The sequence below is a fragment of the Stylophora pistillata genome, chromosome 11, assembly GCF_964205215.1.
Source record: "Stylophora pistillata chromosome 11, jaStyPist1.2, whole genome shotgun sequence".
In the NCBI taxonomy this organism is placed as follows: domain Eukaryota; kingdom Metazoa; phylum Cnidaria; class Anthozoa; order Scleractinia; family Pocilloporidae; genus Stylophora; species Stylophora pistillata.
The window spans coordinates 22324895-22342861 of NC_142529.1; the positions used below are offsets into that span (position 1 = coordinate 22324895).

General features: G+C 40.1%; 1 protein-coding gene across 1 annotated transcript in view; it reads left to right on the forward strand.

The window, feature by feature from the left end:
• Positions 1–17267, forward strand: part of LOC148720640 (dedicator of cytokinesis protein 7-like) — an 18058-nt gene extending 791 nt beyond the window's left edge. The window contains exons 2-19 of the mRNA XM_088737656.1: positions 1–171; positions 866–990; positions 2088–2184; positions 2775–2927; positions 3612–3674; positions 3886–3981; positions 4609–4677; positions 6980–7023; positions 7648–7711; positions 8127–8298; positions 8850–9067; positions 9690–9824; positions 11157–11337; positions 11831–11987; positions 12962–13094; positions 14239–14363; positions 15688–15843; positions 16312–17267. The exon at positions 1–171 is cut by the window's left edge and continues 106 nt beyond it. Coding sequence (XP_088593782.1) covers positions 1–171; positions 866–990; positions 2088–2184; positions 2775–2927; positions 3612–3674; positions 3886–3981; positions 4609–4677; positions 6980–7023; positions 7648–7711; positions 8127–8298; positions 8850–9067; positions 9690–9824; positions 11157–11337; positions 11831–11987; positions 12962–13094; positions 14239–14363; positions 15688–15843; positions 16312–16375 — 2223 coding nt within the window. The 3' untranslated portion in view covers positions 16376–17267. The remainder of the gene's footprint in view (positions 172–865; positions 991–2087; positions 2185–2774; positions 2928–3611; positions 3675–3885; positions 3982–4608; positions 4678–6979; positions 7024–7647; positions 7712–8126; positions 8299–8849; positions 9068–9689; positions 9825–11156; positions 11338–11830; positions 11988–12961; positions 13095–14238; positions 14364–15687; positions 15844–16311) is intronic.
• The last annotated feature ends 700 nt before the right edge of the window (positions 17268–17967 follow it).

The following is a 17967-nucleotide window of genomic DNA, read 5'->3' on the forward strand; positions in this document are numbered from 1 at the left end:
GCTCTGTATCTGCCTATCGCTGGGTCGGTGGTAGGAGCCCTGCACCAACTACATGGATATGGTACCGAACACAGCTTCAGCTTTACCCCTGATGTTGCCATGGCGATAGCCACGTCCAGTATATCAACCTTAATGGCCTCCGATGACAACAGGGGTGAGTTTGCATCACAGGTTGTTAGCAAGTTTCTTGAAAGCTTTCCATCCTTTTTCTAAGAAAAACTGCGACTAATTACTACGATTTTGAGTAATTTTAACGTTAAAATCGTGTTGTTGTCATGGGTCACTGGGTTTGTTTCCAGGGGCAACGTGTCGCTCACCTTCTTTCGGTGGGCTTTCACGTTGGTGATGCAAGGCTCTTGAAATTCAGTTGCCATTGGAAAGGACGAAAGTTGCCCGTGACAACACCGTTATTTTACCGTCAAAACCTCGTCACCAAACATTTTTCGTGCGTCACTCGACGGATTATCGTCGTATTCTGGCGCAGAAACTCTTTTAGCATATTGCTACCAAGATTTCGAAGCATAATCTCTGACTGGTAGATGATTTAGCTTTATCGACTCAGTTGATAATGTAAATTTGCCATCGTAAAGAACTAATGCTCGAAACGTCTTCTTTACAAACTCTTTACTGTGGCCAATCAACTCATTTAATAAAACCGAATTATCTGGTTCTACCCCCGCCGCCCCCCCCCCCCCCACCAACGCAGCAGTACAGTTCCATAAAAATTCTACCTACCCCCCTTAATATTATTGCGTATTATAGTGCGTTTAACCGATTCTATTTGTATTGAACACAAAAAGCTCAGTGAAAATCTATCATGACACAAATGAACACTGCCTCTTTCATTCTTTGCTGTGTTGTACAGAAAAGTAAACCACAGCAGTTTAGCCTTGAAGCTACGAGAAACCTGTTGGTGTGTCTGTTGTTGGTGCTGAAGAACATGGCTAGTGACGTGCTGAAGGATTGGTTGGCAGACCAACAGCCTGCTAAGTATGTCACCAACTATCATTTCCCAGTATGCATTAGTCGCCTAACTTCACTGACTGTCCACTCTTACCCAGTTATATCCTGAAAGGGAATATTGTTTACGGAGTCGTGGTGACGCGGTAGTTATTGGTTATTGCGCTGGACTCGAATCGAGACGTCCAGGTTCCAGACTTGGGCTAGTCATTGTGTTGTGTTTGTGGGAAATACGCTTTGCTGTCACACTGCCTTCTCCCAGGAGTATGAATGGCTACAAGAGCATGGTCAGGGAAGGGCTAATGGGGTATCCTTGCGAAGGACTGGTATCCTATCTAGGGGAGAGTAGAAATAGTCCTAGTCCCTTCATGCCATGGAAACCAGGATAAGCTCTGGCTGGATAAGCCATTTGGCTCAAGTACAGACTTCACTTTCCAACCTACCTATGTTTCCCTGACAGTTCATTGTTTCTCATTTACACCCCTGGGGTGGAGAAAGGCTCTAGAACATGGGATAGTAACTCCGATTAGGGTCAACCCCGGCCCGAGTACACCAGCCGTGACATAGGATAATGGATCTCTTATGAGGGAAGATGTCATCTTGTCCTGCTCTGAGGAGGACTAAGAAAAAAACCTGAGCCTCTATGAGGAGCGCGAAATCCAATGGTTTGATGTTTTTTTTTTCCTCACGGGACTCGGAATTATCTCTTTGTCCCACGCTCGTAACAGGAAGAAGAACATCTTTCTCCATTCCATTTCGGAGCTCCAAATTCAGGATCTCTGAGGGTCTAAGAGTTAGGTAGCTAAAAATGTTCTATCGTGGTTCAATTCCAGACTAGGCTTGTTGCTGGATGTTCTCCGGCTGTGCATCACTCTGTTCGAGTATGGCGGCAAGGTGCAGAAGTCTTCGCAGTTTCCAACCGCTCCATAGGAGAGCTTATTGGAGCGTGTGGGCTTATAAAAGAGGGAAGCCTCTTGGAGAGGGATGCTTACAAGACAAGAGAGCTTATCAGAGAGAAGGACTCCTTTCAGAGAGTGGTTTATCAGAGAGCGTTAACGATATTCGTGCAATCTCTTGTAGTTAAATCACTTCTGCCAATTTTATTTGTTGTGTTGTTTTCCGTAAAGAGTACGTCCTGAAGTTGAAGTCAATGCTCAAATCGAAGGAAGGCTTGCTGCTGAGGTCAACACCATTGTTCTTGACACGCTTGAGCTCTTGGTACAGGTCAGTGTTCGTGGCAGTTAAGGACATTGTGTCAAGAGAAAATAAGTGGCGGCTCCTTATTCACGCCTTTGAATATGCCATTCTCCCTAAAGTTGTCTATGTTTGGTCTTACCAAAGGAAATCTGTTTCGAGACGTCGGCATGAAGGCTTGAGTGACTTTAATGTATAGTCCTGTATTGGCCACGGGATGTTACTTAAGTGGAAACGTTCTTTTTCAGACGGTGTCTACCTCAGAGTCTCTGCGTGTTGTATTGAGTGGAATCCTACGGGTTTGCTCCATTCTTTGAACTGTAATCAGAGTGAAAGAGTCCTGCAGAACATATTTGCAACGCAAAGATCAATTGTCTACAAGGTAACGTAAGATGCACGATCCTCGCAGTAGAGAGCGCTATTTATGCAAGAGCGAAAATTAAAATTTATGAACTTTATATATCCATCGTAAGGTAACGTAAATACCTCCATGAGACAATGTCTAGAAGCATAGACATCTGTAACAGTTTATTCGTTGGTTAGATAGCTGATGTCTATATTGTTTTGTCGAGATATTTGTGTTGCATATAGACTGTTAACATACTGCTTCCTTTTTTTAGTTCCCAGAGCTGTTGTTTCAAGATGACACCGAACTTTGTGCAGACTTGTGTTACAGACTGCTAAACCATTGCAGCTCTGCTCTTAGTAGTATTCGGGCCCAACCCAGCGCGTCACTCTATCTCCTCATGCGACAGAATTTTGAAATAGGAAATGTAAGTTGTAACTCTTCGGTGGACATTGGTGTTAAATAGTGCTGCCGCTTTTGTTTTGTTTTGTTTTTTTTTTTTTCATTGGTGTGAAACTTTGGTTTGAGACTATTGAGCTTCTACAATAGGAAGCTTAAACGCGCTAAGATCAGTTTTCCGGTTGCTTTCCGCGTCTCGATAACTTCTCTGCTTAAATTCTTCATTGTACGAGAGACGTAGTGGCGGAGTTGTTTCGCCCTAGGGCCTGTTTTTTCGAACGTTCTGAGAACGTAAACCAAAAGAATAGAAGTGTGTGGCTTAACTAAAAGACTGGTTCTTTTTGCTTCGTTTCTCGTATATTTATTGTTTGAGTTTTAAATCCATTTTTACACCGGTGTATAACGTAAAAAAGAAAAAGCAGCTTTTGAGGACCGGTAACCACTGGGTCGTCCTAATGAAAGAATCAACGAATGGTCCAGGTTTTGAGTTCTGACCGTGTCATTATCACATTGACCGCTCTGACGAAGAGCTAACACTCGAGATGTCGGCTTCAGAAACCCTTTAAGGTCGCCAATTTGCGTTATAAACTCAGTTGATAGAACCGACTCATCTTCCAATACGCCCCACCGAAACAGCATCACGGTTTGTTTAAGAAACTTACCCCTTTACTCGTTTATCTGTTGTTTATTTGTACAAACGATTATTCTGTAGAATTTTGCAAGAGTCAAGATGCAAGTTACAATGTCACTTTCCAGTCTTGTTGGCACTTCACAAGTGAGTTCGTGAGTTATTTTGTTTCAGCTTATTTGTTAAGTTCACTACAATTATTGTTGTGAGGTGTACCGCTATGATTGCTTTCAACTGTTAATTGAACTTTATTTTAGACCATCTAATTTTGATTTGATTAGTCAATGCTTTTGCCATGATTCGTTAACGCTTTCCTCAGCGCAGTAACCGAAAAACTTTACAATCTCGTTAATTGCAGGCGTTTAATGAAGATCACCTCCGTCGGTCACTGAAAACAATCATTACATACGCTGAATCAGATCAGGAGCTGAGAACGAGCACTTTTCCGGATCAGGTGAATGTTCGCTCAGCTATTTTAACCCTCAAACTCCCGAGTGTGACTAGCATCTACACTGTAATTTCCCCTTACAATATCACCCCTAAATCAAACATTAATGTAAGAGAATAAAGGAAATGATCAAAAACTCAAGAAGCTGTCGAGTGTCCAACAAATTCTCCTTGTCATCATCTAAGGAAATATATGGAGAACAGTATGGAAAATATGCATACTGATGTTAGGGTGTTAAAGGTTGAAGAAGTATTTTTTCCCAGCCATTGAAACTATTTTGAAATTTTGTTTATGAACGAAGTTTGATGTTCCAAAGAGTCAAAATGTTTTTTGAGATTTCCTAAAAGTTCGACGACAGACGTCCCCGCTTAATAACCTCCAGTAGTCACACATACCGAACCACAACGCGCAGTTCACCACCAGATGTTGCTCTAGTTATGGCAAATACTCTCGATTTGAGTCAATAATCCCTTTTAGTCTAGTTTCTAAAATGGAGGAGGAAAAACAAAGGACTCTGTTTGCATATCCATGACCTTGTTTTATTGGTACTTTACACAATAAGTCTTAGGATTTTGGGTTACTACCAATATGATTCTTATGTTGTGAGGAAAATAACTTCCAATCTTCTCATAGGTCCGGGAGTTGGTGTTCAATCTCCACATGATTCTGTCGGACACAGTCAAAATGAAAGAGTATCAAGAGGTCAGTCTTAAAATTTTGAGTTTCTGTTTTACAAGGTTTTGATTGGTTATTTCCGTTCTGTGAAGGCGTTGTTGTGAAGGCGTTGTTGTGAAGGCGTTGTTGTGAAGGCGTTGTTGTGAAGGCGTTGTATTTTCCGAAAAAGAGTCTTGTAGAAGACCACTCACTGTATATTTTTTATATCTCAATAACTAACTTGCATGATTTGATCACTTCGTAACATGAATTTTTTTCTTCTGTACAACCTATTGTCTGAATATCTTACTCATTGTTCTTATATCTGTAGGCCGCGGTTCCCAATTTTTCTATTCATTGACGTTAAAGTGCTACTGAAACGTAATTTTCATATCCGAGATTTTTGCAATATAATAGAGTTTGAACGTTATTTGCAAACGCTGTGTACTTTTTTTGGGCCAACGCATAGCGGAAAGTACATTTTTAACCATTCGAAGTTGACCGGCTGAGATCAAAATTGGCGGCCATCTTGACGCGGCCAAAATAGCCCTGTGACGTCACTGGTTGTGTACTTCTGTGAAAGAAGGGTAAAAGCAGGGAGTGTGGCTTGCATGTTGGGAAGCCGAAAAAGAGGATTTCGGGCAAAATGCCATCCTCTTCTTCTTCATCGGCGGCCACATCGGCATCTTGGCTATCTGCGAGAGGTTCGCCTGGATAAGGAGCAAAATTCCCGACTGATACCGAGAACGAATCTCTACCAGTCTATTTAGTTAATCGGCAACTGACGAGATCCACAAGATTAGGATCGAAACCGCGGTCTTGCCTGACCATCTACAGAAAATGTCGAAAGACATTATAATGGCAGATGGGCTACTAAACGCCCCGGGCCAAAGCAATGCCATTCAGAGAGTGAAGTAAACATGGAAGCCTCATACGACACCGCCACTGAAGATGATCTACTCGGCAAGTCTGAGGATAACGAACAAATCCCTCTGTACCAAATGCCTAGCAGAACATGCCCAGAATCCCTAAAATATAGGGTGAGGGCCAAAATAAGAGCAGACGAGGATTTCAAAAATGAGATAAAGCAAATCCTTAACAACGCGGAGCAAGAAACAGTAAAGGCGATCATGTGCTTCTATGAACGTGAAATCGGTCGTTTTAATACCAAAATAAAGAAAAGAAAATGAGCCAAAACGGCTAGAACACTGAACACTAAGAACTGTAGTACGATCGAATCAACGCGCGTGGCGCAAGCTGAAAGCAATCAAGACAACTTAACGATCGAGACAGTCAAAAAAATAGCTGTACATCTACAAAGGCGAACGATTCGAAAAAGATGCAATCCCTGATGTGCGTACTCAGTACCACACATAAAGCAAATTCTCATGAAAAACTGGCATTTAATAGAAACACAACCACTACTGAGCGAACTATACAAAAATCCGCCGCTCGTATCTTACAAAAGAGGGCGGTCGCTCAAAGACATACTCGTGAGGGCTAAACTTTGAATAGGCTACTCTAAACACACGCCGGGGAGTCGTATAGGCCTGTCAACCCCATTTTACGTCACCATCTTCCTCTTCGCTACTGGAGACAACTTCGCTTCGTTCAGAAGAAGATTCACTTGACAAAACTTCAATATCTGCCATCTCCTTCGCCCACGAATACAAACAAACAGAGAGTGAAATAAACCACGCTATTGGAGTGAACACAACCAGTGACGTCATCAATCCATTTCGCTCGGTACCAGAGCCCGGACATGGTTTTGTGTAAAATGTTTGATTTGAACGGGTAAAAAAGATATCTTTCACTTCTTTTTGGCCAAAGCAAACTATCTCATGACAATCAGCATATTCAAAACTACAGGTTAGAGCGAAAATCTCAGATACGAAAATTTCGTTTCAGTAGCACTTTAAGGTTTCGCTTTGTTACCAATTAACAAATGGTAAACACCACAGCGTACACTATTGAGTTATGGATGCACGCGGGAGGTTGCTAAGCACGATAGAAGCGTAAATAGTCTTTGCTTTTGCTCACGTCAGCAGCGTACACCCATGAGCAAATGAAGGACGCTAAATTGACCAATCAGAGTGCGCGCTTTACTTTGGTTATGTTCTAAAAACTTTACGGAAAGCCAAGAAGTAGTTACTCTCCGCATTCTTGTTAATTTTTTGGATAATTCCCAAAAGTTATTCCAGCTTCCTATATTTCTCATCACTACTCATCGACTTCACGGAAAAAATAATTGGAAAAATTTGAGAACTTGAAATAGTATTTTAGTAACATATTCTTCTTGACTTTTATTAATACCGTTTTCATAACTTGCTATCCATTCTCATTTATTCAGGACCCAGAAATGTTGATTGACTTGATGTACAGGATTGCTAAAGGGTAAGTGATATTCGCAGGATTTCTGATGCAAGTGCTCTTGCATTCGTCAAGCAAAAGTAATGAAATTGACTGTACCAAATATTGTGAACTGTTGTCCCAAAGTGGGAAAAACTCGTATATTTATTTAGGATAAATATCAATGGCCTCCCAAACGCCTGATCGGATATCCCTTGAATAATTCGGACCTTCATCGGATGCCCTTCCCTTGCTGCTCTGAAGTCGAGAGAGCTCGGGTGTATACCAAATTCCGATGATGAAACTATAAAGTGATGCTAAACGCACTATCGATAGAGAAACTCCAAGAGAAAATCCACCTTTCCCCCGTGGGTAATTGAACCCCAGTCGTTCGGATTTTCCGTTTGGGTGCTTTACTAATGAGCTATAGAGATATCGCTTAAGAGCAAATCCATCTACGCATATGAATTAGGTAATAGCCCGTGTTGTGATACTTTAAGGGAGGTTCTTAAAACACAGTCGAGGCAGGTGAACAGATGAACAACGTAACTTTTTTATCTGTATGGTTATTTTTACGTTAAGTGTCTCATTAAGCATCGTACAACATTTGTATTCCAGGCACTATTAATTGGTTCTAGCATTTAACTGTGTTCATCTTTTTCGTACTAGATATCAAAATTCACCTGACTTACGACTGACTTGGCTGTACAACATGGCTGCCAAACATGGCGAGGTACCAATAGTTTTAAGATTCGGTATTAATTTACCGAAGGGAAGCGGTGAAGCTCTATTTGGTTAATTCTTACTTCCTTTCTAAATTTCGAGTTTCTGACAATGCATCCTGTTGCGCTCGCGAAATACAGATTTCCGTACAGACGAAGGAATTGCCGTCATATGGAAACCAAATTTCTCAATCTAAAAAGTTGGCACATTCTCTTAGACATTGGGCTCCGCGTGAACGCTGCACCAAGCATAGGTGCGCCTTCATAATTGCAGTAATGAGTTAACTTTACACACAGGAAGTATTCGGCCGAGCTTTCAGTATGTAATCACTTTAAGTTCAAGTGCATCAAGAAACCATAATCTGACTGACCTCGAACGATGAGTTGTTGTCATATTTTTCCTTTTGTTGTGTTTCTTTTGAGCAGAATAAAGTGGAAGCAGCCATGTGTTTAGTACATACAGCAGGTTTGGTGTCTGAGTACCTGAGTATGTTGGAAGACAAGCCGTACCTACCCATTGGATGCGTTTCGTTTGAGAAGATATCACCCAATGTGCTGGAAGAAAGTGCTATTTCAGATGATGTAGTATCACCTGTAAGTCTTTACTTTGTCTTTCCCAAACGGGCCGCATGTGAAGCAATTTTATTCGGGCCCCGGTGGTTCATAGGATGAATAACGCTATCCACTGGATAAATCTCAATCCGGTTGATAGCGCAGTACGTTCGGTGTACACTTTTTCCGCTGGATTACGATTTATCCGCCGCATATCGTCATCTGCCATTTGAATAATTGTGCTCAGGAACAGACGCATGGCTGGAAAATGTTTCCTCTTCTTGCAATAAATTGAGTCGTGTGTTTCCCTTCGTAGCTTTTGGAATTTTTGGTTTTTGTTGTTGATGTGATGGTGGTCATTCTTCGTCAAACCATGCTCAAACATACCAGGTGTTAAATCCTTAGCTCTAAAGACCTGGGGACTTATTCTACCAACTGGATATCACATATTTCTTTGTCTGGGAGTCCTGTGGAATAGAACTGCAAGGAGAATTTAGATTACGTTCAGTTGGAGTGATTGGATTAAGTGAGTGTTATCCTTATTATTTTCAGATTTACTTATATTGTTGTTGACATATTTTGCTTCTTTTATTCAAGATGAGGAAGGAATCTGTACCGGAAAGTACTTCTGTGAGAATGGATTGGTGTTGCTTCTAGAAACAGCTGCAAACACATTTTTCCGATCTCATTTATTTGAATGTGTAAACGAGGTGTATAAACTGTTGATACCAATTCTGGAGGCAAAACGTGATTACAAGAAGCTAACTCAAGTTCATCAGAGGCTTTCTGAAGCATTCGGCAAGATTATACAGACGGTAATAGATAGCTCTTATAGACCAATATTCTCTCAGTATTGGACCGGGCACTGTCCCGAATAGTCCCGAATGATACCGCACTTGTGTCCCTTGGAACTTATATTGATTATACAGACGGTAAGAGATAGCTCTTATAGACTGCAGGTTTGATCATGTTTTCTATGATTGCTGTTAGTAACTGAGGTGTTTGTGAGCAGTCAACATTTTTTGTCTTTTAAGTTAAGTTAAAGTTAAGTTAAGTTGAGTTTTATTTAATGTGGCACCACACTTAGCTACAAGCTACTTTCCAGGAGGCCCACAAATAAACAACAGAAAGAAATAATTCAAATTGAACATAAATTGTACTCGGAGCTACCGCGTGAAACAAATCCAGATAGTGGTCAGAGTGGGACTCGAACCCGGGAGCAGCGGATTACGAGTCCGACGCGCTGACCACTCGGCCAGGCTGCCTGTCTTTTTTTTGTATTTACACGTACACAAGCGCTAACTGGTTCCTTTAGACACCAGATTACTTTAGGGGTTGCAAATAATTGATTCCATTTTACTGGTTGTGAAGAGAAGTTTCACTTACCCTGCGATTGTTTTGTTTTGTTTTTTTGTTTGTTTTTTTTTTATTTTCCAGGAGGGAAAGCGTATGTTGGGAACATATTTCCGAGTTCGTTTTTATGGATCAAAATTTGGAGACTTGGACGGAGAAGAGTACATTTACAAAGAACCCGCCATTACAAAGCTTCCTGAAGTGTCGCATCGTTTACAGGTTAGTTTATTAAGCCTTATATGTGGCTGTCTTAGTGCACCTTGAAAAATTTTGTCTGAAATTTTCTAGTTCGCCAGTTACCATCCGTTTTAATCTTCTCTATCGTTAGCCATTCTTGTTCTTTCTAAGTTTATTACGACCACATTGGTGTGTTTTCAACTCAGTTGTTTAAATTTTGTTGATTTTTTCAAGTTAAAGGTTGTTATACCACCTTCCGAACTCAAATAGCCTTAAGTGTGTCGGATCGTTGCACCAGGCAGGGAAAAGAATTTTCCATTGGGTGTAGAAAGCGATCCGGGATTGCTTTTCCTTTTTTTTGCCTTACTTCATTCTGTGATTAGCCCAAAAAAACGCGCACTATTCTTTCAACCAATCAGATGCAATACTAAATACTTTAGACAGTTTGGTCTAGTTTACTTTGAGCTCTCACTGTTGTAATTACTTTGGTTTTGGTTTTACGACTCTCTATCGGAAAGCGCTCTAATTAGAGAGAGAAATAACCAAGGAATAATAGACCACTTTCATTAATGGCTGCCGGATTAATATTCTTTTGTTTAAATTTAAATTAGCCCTTCTGACCTAATTCTCCAGTACAAAATTGAAAAGAATACATTATATCAAGCGAGGCCAGAAGGGCTAATTGAAATTTAAACAAAAGAATATCAATCCGGCAGCCATTTATGAAAGTGGTCTATGGTCAGCAATTTTCACACTGACAGTGCCTTACTAACTGCCATAGCTCCTCGTCGTGAAGCACTTTTTCTACTCCGGTTATGAGCCCCCTCGGACATAGGCCCCCTCGGATATAGGCTCCCTCGGATATAGGCCCCCTCGGATATAAGCCCCTCTCCTCTAAAGCTCTCTTAAAACCCTTTACAAAGTCGTATAACCCCAGGGCTTGGCAGCAGTTTCCGGTGCGTCAACAAGTTGTTATTCAAGCTGACAGACGATGGAATAAACAATAAAAAACTGACTGTAACATCCCAGCGTTGGTTTTGTACAAGGAGAATTTGTCGTTGATACCAGCCTGGGTTAGTTGTTCGTTTTAAGAGTACTGCGTAGCGCTCTAATTAAAGGGGGAAATAATCAAATAAATAATGGTCAGTATTTTTCGCACCGACAGTGTTCTACTAACTGAGGTATGTAGTCTCGTATCCTTTTCTCAAGTTCACAAAGTAGTAAATTCGAACATCGTCCGACTAAACAAGCGAGTCATCTTGTATGAAGCAACAACTTGCAAAAACTTTTATCCAGGCCTTCACCTATTTGATGTTGGAATTAAATTAATCAACGAAACAGGAGCTCACTATGGAATTTTTTTCTTTTTTCCAGGCATTTTATGGTGAAAAGTTTGGGCCAAATGTTGTGGAAGTAATCAAAGATTCCAACACAGTTGAGCAAGACAAGCTCGATCCAGAAAAGGCATACATCCAACTGACCTATGTGGACCCATATTTTGACGAATACGAACTAAAGGATCGAATTACTTACTTTGACAAGAATTTCAACCTAAGTATGTTCACTACACTTTTGACAGTCTATCTTATCTTCTTTTAGGCTTTCAGAGTAATTTTTAAAAGAGTGCTGAAACTGAGTATTCTGGAATTCCTTGTTTCTTTTTTTTTTTTTTTTTTTTTAACTGTGCTCCCTGTTTGGTTTAGAAAACTCGAACCTTCCTCTCCACTAATCAAATGCTGATGAAAAACCAGTTTCGATTTTGCAAATTCCGTTTTTTCCCGCGCCTGACGTTTTCATGCGAATGGTTGAGCACCAAACCTCGCTTTGAGAAAGAGGCTGAAGGTAATTCGGAAATGGCCTATGGATTTCATTATTTCCTTCGTTTTATGGTCGTTTGTTTTCTTTTGTTTTACATCAACTGTGTCTTCCACACCAAATATGAGCCGTTGTTAAACCACTGTTCTGATCGGTTGTTCAGTTGGGTTTCACGGCCAGCAATCAAGAAGTGCTCTATTATCCCTAAAGAGATTGCGTTTTTAAACTCACAGGAAGGTTTATGTACGAAACTCCTTTTACACCGAGCGGGAAGCCTCACGGCGAACTGGTCACTCAGTACAAGAGAAAGACAATTTTGACTGCCGCCAACTCATTCCCGTATGTCAAGACACGGGTCAATGTTGTGCATCGTGAACAGATCAGTTTTGGGTTGTTTTTTGTTGAGGTGCAGCTGTTTTTCTGCCAATCCACATGTGCGCATTTGGTTGCATTCGGCAACTCTATTTAAGGAAGAATTTTTGGCTCAGTGAGCTCAGACATGACGTTATTTTTACCCGTCCCCAGCCTCCTTTAAAGGCGTTACGTCATGATATTTATGGCCGATTTTTGCGACAAACATGATGACATTTAACTGAGAGGAAACCAGAGAAGATTAGTTTGGTAAGATAGAAAAATAAATCAGAAAGCAACAAGAATGGTGAAGTATGGAGAAGATGGACACGGATTGGGAATGACCCGCTTAGCTCTTTAACACTAAGGGTGACCAGCATGTCAGTTCTCTCCACAGTATCACCCCCTGAATTACACATTAAGGTCATGAGAATAAATAAAATGATCACCAATTAAAGAAGCTCCTGATTGCTAAACGAATTATCCTTATTAGCACCTAAGGAAATTTGTAGAGAACAATATGGAGAATATGCATACTGATGTTAGGGTTAAGGGATTGTGGTTTGACGTTTCAAGACGCACAAACCCTTGACCCAGCTACTGTACAGGATCAATTTTCTTGTGGTAGTTCTTAATAAGAAACTTGGATGATCAATTTACTCTGATGAGTCGAAATTTCTTTCTCGAACGCAATAAGTCATTTCCGAATTAGGTTTATGCCTCTCTTTCAAAACGAGGCCTGGTTCTCAACTATTCTTTTGAAAATCAGTTTAATTTGCATGTGGGTAAAAACTTATAATCGTATGAAAGGATGAGCACCAGGACTCGCCTTGAAAAAGAGGCCAAAGGTAACTCGCAAATGGGCTATTGCTAGCTATTAAAAGCTGCAGGCGCTTAACTTGGTGATTCTTAAAGCATTATAATTGTCAATAACAGATCAACAGAGACTTGTTTTTCTTCTAACATTGATTTATAACCGTCCACTTGATTGACATGGTGTAGATTACGTTGAGTCCCATTGAAGTCGCCATCGAGGATATGGAATTAAGGACAAAAGAGCTTCTGAACGCAATCAACCAAGAACCACCAAACCCTAAGATGTTGCAGATGGTGCTACAAGGTTCCATTGGCACTACTGTTAATCAGGTCAAATGTTTACCTCTCTTTTTATTGGCACTTTATTTTAATCTTGTCATGGTCCTCAGTTAATCTACTGATCGTAATTTGGTTTTATCAACTGAGTTGATAATGTAAATTGCCACCGTAAAGAATGTCCAAGCTGACGTTTCGAGCACTAGACCTTCGTCAGAGTGGAACGTCAGCTTTGAAACTCTTTACGGTGGCCAATTACGTTATCAATTTAGTTGATAAAACCAAAATTACCTTGTTAATCCCACTGACTCAGAACCACAGTTTCTTTAGAAACTTACCCCCTTGTTTCATGGATCTACTGATCGGTCGATCAGTCATTCATTTTGTCTGTCCGTTCGTGCATACCGTAAACTGTCGTCTATAAGCTCCATCACTTATATCCCGGTTATAGGCTCACCTACTTGCAAAGAAAAAAAACAATAATCCGATAATACCTCCCCACACACATACACACACACACACACACACACACACACACACACACACACACACACACACACACATACACACCCCTGATGTAAGCCCCCTCCTATCTTGATAGGAACTTAATTTATTATGACTTTTTTAAGCTTAATTAAGGACCAGTAAATGCAAATTTGTGTTTTCATCAACACTGCCATAGCCCGTTGTGAAGCACTTTTTCTACTTCGCCTATGAGGCACTTCGGATATCAGCTCCCTAGGATATAAGCCCCCTCGGATTTAAGCTCCCCTGTTAGTAATCTCTCTTAAAACCCTTTACGAAGTCGTAAAACGCCAGGGCTTGGCAGCAGTTTCCGTTGTGTCCACAAGTTGCTATTCGAGCTGATAGACGATGGGATAAACAATAAACAACTGACTGTAACATCCTAACGTTGGTTTTGTGGCACGGAGAATTTTTCGTTGATACTAGCCTAGTAGACGTTTCAATGTAGTTCTATCCAGCCCAACTGCGATTGGTTGTTTGTTTTACGAGTAGTGCTTAGTTCTGATTTAACCATGATTGTCAGTGTTCATGTCAGGTCTAATAAACCTCCTGTTTACAATCACCATTCTCAATAAAGTGATAAACTATTGTTTTGCTGGATTGCAATATAGTTCGTTTGAAAATTAAGGTTGACTTGTCTAACTGTCGCTTGGGTGATGTGCTGTATTTACAGGGTCCTCTAGAGATTGCTTTGGTATTCTTGTGTCACGATAAGGACTGTGAAGATGGCGCAGAAACACCAATGACCACGAGACACCATCACAGACTAAGACTCTGTTTCAAAGAGTTTATCAAGAGGTAATGCTAGTGTGTACAGCCAGGCAAACAACAAACCGAGACATAAAAATCAATCAAGAAGCACTTTTTGTGTATAATGCAAGACTCGAATGATTAAGCAACTCAACCGAAGTTACGTGCATTACAAGAGCTAACGAGTGAGCAAGAATCTTCTTCGTGCAAAATAAAAAGTGAGGCTTTGGATGGCCAATCGCCATATAGAAGTTTGAAATAATTGTAAAGTTCCCTTGTCCCCATGTGTTTTTACTGCGTTTTCTAGTTTTTGGATCACCAAAATTCCAATGCAAACCCTACAACAGCCTAATGTAACTAAATTCCTTGGGGTCTATATTGACGATCATCTCACCTGCAAACACCATATCAGCTATGTATGTACACAAATCGCTAAATCAATAGGTATTATATTTAGGTCTCGCTTTTTCCTATCCTTTACAACCAAACTCACTCAGTTGTACTGCATCTTATTTTATCCTTATATCGTCTATTGTAACTCCGTCTGGTCGTCCACATACATATCTAACTTAAATAGAATTTATTATTTGCAAAAGTGAGCTGTGTGGGGCTATCATCAACTCAGACTATCGAGCCCATTCTGCTCCTTTATTCTCCAAGCTAGGAATTTATTAGATATTTTCCAAGTCAATACGTTTGAACTCGCCAAATTTATGTTATTTCAAAAATAACTTATTGCCCCATTGCTTCTCAATCTCTTTGTAAGGAATAGCCAAACTCACAGCTATGGTACCAGAACAGCCAGTAATTATCGAACGCATTTGTGCCGTACAAATCTCAAGCAATTTACAATTCTCAACCAAGGTCCGAAAATTATGAACTCTCTCTCTATTTCAGTCACTCGTTGGTCAAACTTTCTCAGCTTTAAGACGAAATTGCATGAGCTTTTACTTAAATAATCACTAAAATTAGCCAAGCCGCACATTCGCAGCACTTTTTCTTTACTTGATTTATTATTGTAAGTGAGATGGCTCTCCCACAAGACCGGTGGCTTCTTGGGTCTCGTTGCCTTCTAACTGTTATCGCTGTAATTAAATATTTTTATTGTTAAAATAAGGCAAATAAGAGATAATGATGATGAATATTTTATGCTATCCAACTGGCAGCATTCTTGATCCTGGGCTAACTTTGCTACATACGGGTATTTGTGCGGTGCATTAAAGTTCATGTAAGACACCAAATATCACGTCAGATACCGTCACACAGTGCACTTCCTCCGACCATACCGCAACCGTCTGACTTTATCACTCCTTGGAGTTATCAATACCTCAATCCTTGTAATACCTTAAAACATTTTATTGCTGTGTATTAGGTGTGGAGATGCTCTGCATAGGAACAAGCAGCTTATCGCATCTGACCAACGTGCCTATCAGAAAGAACTGGAAAAGAATTATACACAGCTTACCGAACAACTTGAACCTCTCTTGAGGAACAAGTATGGCACCTTACGTGGATCCACCAGGCAAAAGTAAGTTTATTTTCCACGCTGGTGATACACGATGGTTATTTTCGGTGGTGCTAGTGTTGCTGCTACGAGTCTAAGACGAATATAATTTTATTAAAGGATGCTTATGCTGAAAATTATCGAACTCATCTACCTTTAATAAGCTTCCTACCTATTACTTTTTAAATAAATCTGCTAGCGTTCTATCATAAATGGTGCAATCTGATTGGCTAGATACTCGAAGTATATTCCGACATAGACGTGAGTAGCCCAACAGTGCGTGGTTATAAACAAAACGAAATAAAAGCATGAGGTTGTCTTGATGTTATAAACTGAATCAATAAGATTTTCTGCTTTCGGTTTCTTCGCGAAGCCCAGAACAGGTAACACGCATAGAAATCTCAGTGGAGCGAATAATCTCATTTCTAATTGCTATAACATGTTTTTATATGCAACTGGTAAATAACTGCGCACTTTGTTGTCGTTTTGCAGGGAAGGATCTGCCCTACTGAGGAAAATCTCTAAGAGTTTTAGTACAGGACACAGTATAGCTTAACTAAAAATTCCATTCAGAGCCTTATCTTCACAAAGTCAATTTTGTATGTTTGAATAATTGGAATTGATTGATTGATTGATGGAATGATTGATGGATTTCATTCTCTGCAGTCTGTGAACCTCGTGTTTGAGAAATTCTTTCGAAGTTGGTTGTACGAACAGTTCACACAAAAAAATTAGAAACTTTTCTTTTTTCGATGGGGGCCTAAAAGAGCCCCTTCATATTCAAAGAGTCCTGTGAATTTAAGGCATTAGCGACCAAATATTTTCCCAACCGCAAAATGTGTTTTGTACTTAGTGTGGTTATCAAAAAAAGGTAAAAAAGACAGTTGTTAGCTTAATGTGCCAACAATCCTGGCCAAAACGTTTGGAGAAATACACATCCCTTTTTATGAGTCCGTCCCGTGTTTCATGAGCAACTTGCGTTCATATTCCATCCACGAAAACATTATACCCTCCCTCTTTCCCTTCCCCAACTCACACCATCTGTGTTCGACATTGTCCAGGGCGGGAGGGGTGAGTACATGTTTTGCCATTTACAAGGTGAAGCTATAGTGCCTCAGACGTTTTTACTAAGATTGTAGATTTTAGAGGTATACACTATTGTGAATATTGTACAGGTACTGTAAGTAAACAATTTTTTTGGTCAAAAAGAGAATTCTTTAATTTCGTCTGTATTTGCAGAGTAAAAAAGCTATAAAAAGTCCCGCTCCACACAGACATAATGCAATGTTTCCAATGTTGGAACTAATTTGTAATGTGTGGCTTTTTCTTTTTTAAATGTGCAGTAAGTTTTGGACAGAGAAATTAAAAGTCCTTTGGTTGATCAACCTTAGAGAACAGTTTCTTAAATAAACTTAACTCAGAAATGAGTGCGAAATGTTTTGGCTTAAGTATTGTTATTGTAATTTTTTGTTACTTCAACGCCAAAGACGCGACATAACATATCTAAGGACACTGGGACGGGCATTGAGAAATGTGCACAACTACATGCCCATAGGCTTGTGTGAAATTGTTATTTTTTATCTAGGAACAATTTCTATCTAGCGAAAGGAATATCTGAACTGCAAACAGCATCGGTGACAAGTTAGTGACTTCACTTGACTGGGGATACGCCCGAGACAATAGACAGATTAAACACCGCGTTTACGTAAAACGTGAGCGGCAAAAGTGACCTATGTCACCTTTTTCCCGCCATTTTTCACGTTTGCCGGGTGCGCTTTCACTGTTCCTATGTGGAAGTACCTGTTTAGCGTTTGCCGTGCACGTAAGCCGATTTTCTTCACTTTTCCTCTGACAGAGTAGAAGTTAATTGCCGGAAAAACGGCACTAAAACTCTTCTTTGTAAATCGTTCAAGGGTAAATCATTTCAGGTTGTAGTGATTTTCATTTATGATTATAAAATAATGGATAAAGTACACGCGTTCTTATTAGTTCACTGGTCTGTTTAGAGACAGTTGTGACGTCACCCTTTTTGTGTTTGCCGGCACAATTTAAAAAGCTTCAAAACTTTTGAGGTATTTGCACAGTACCTTCAAGTAAAAATAACAAAAATTAAAAACGGAGAAAGATTTGTCACATTTTGATTTGGGT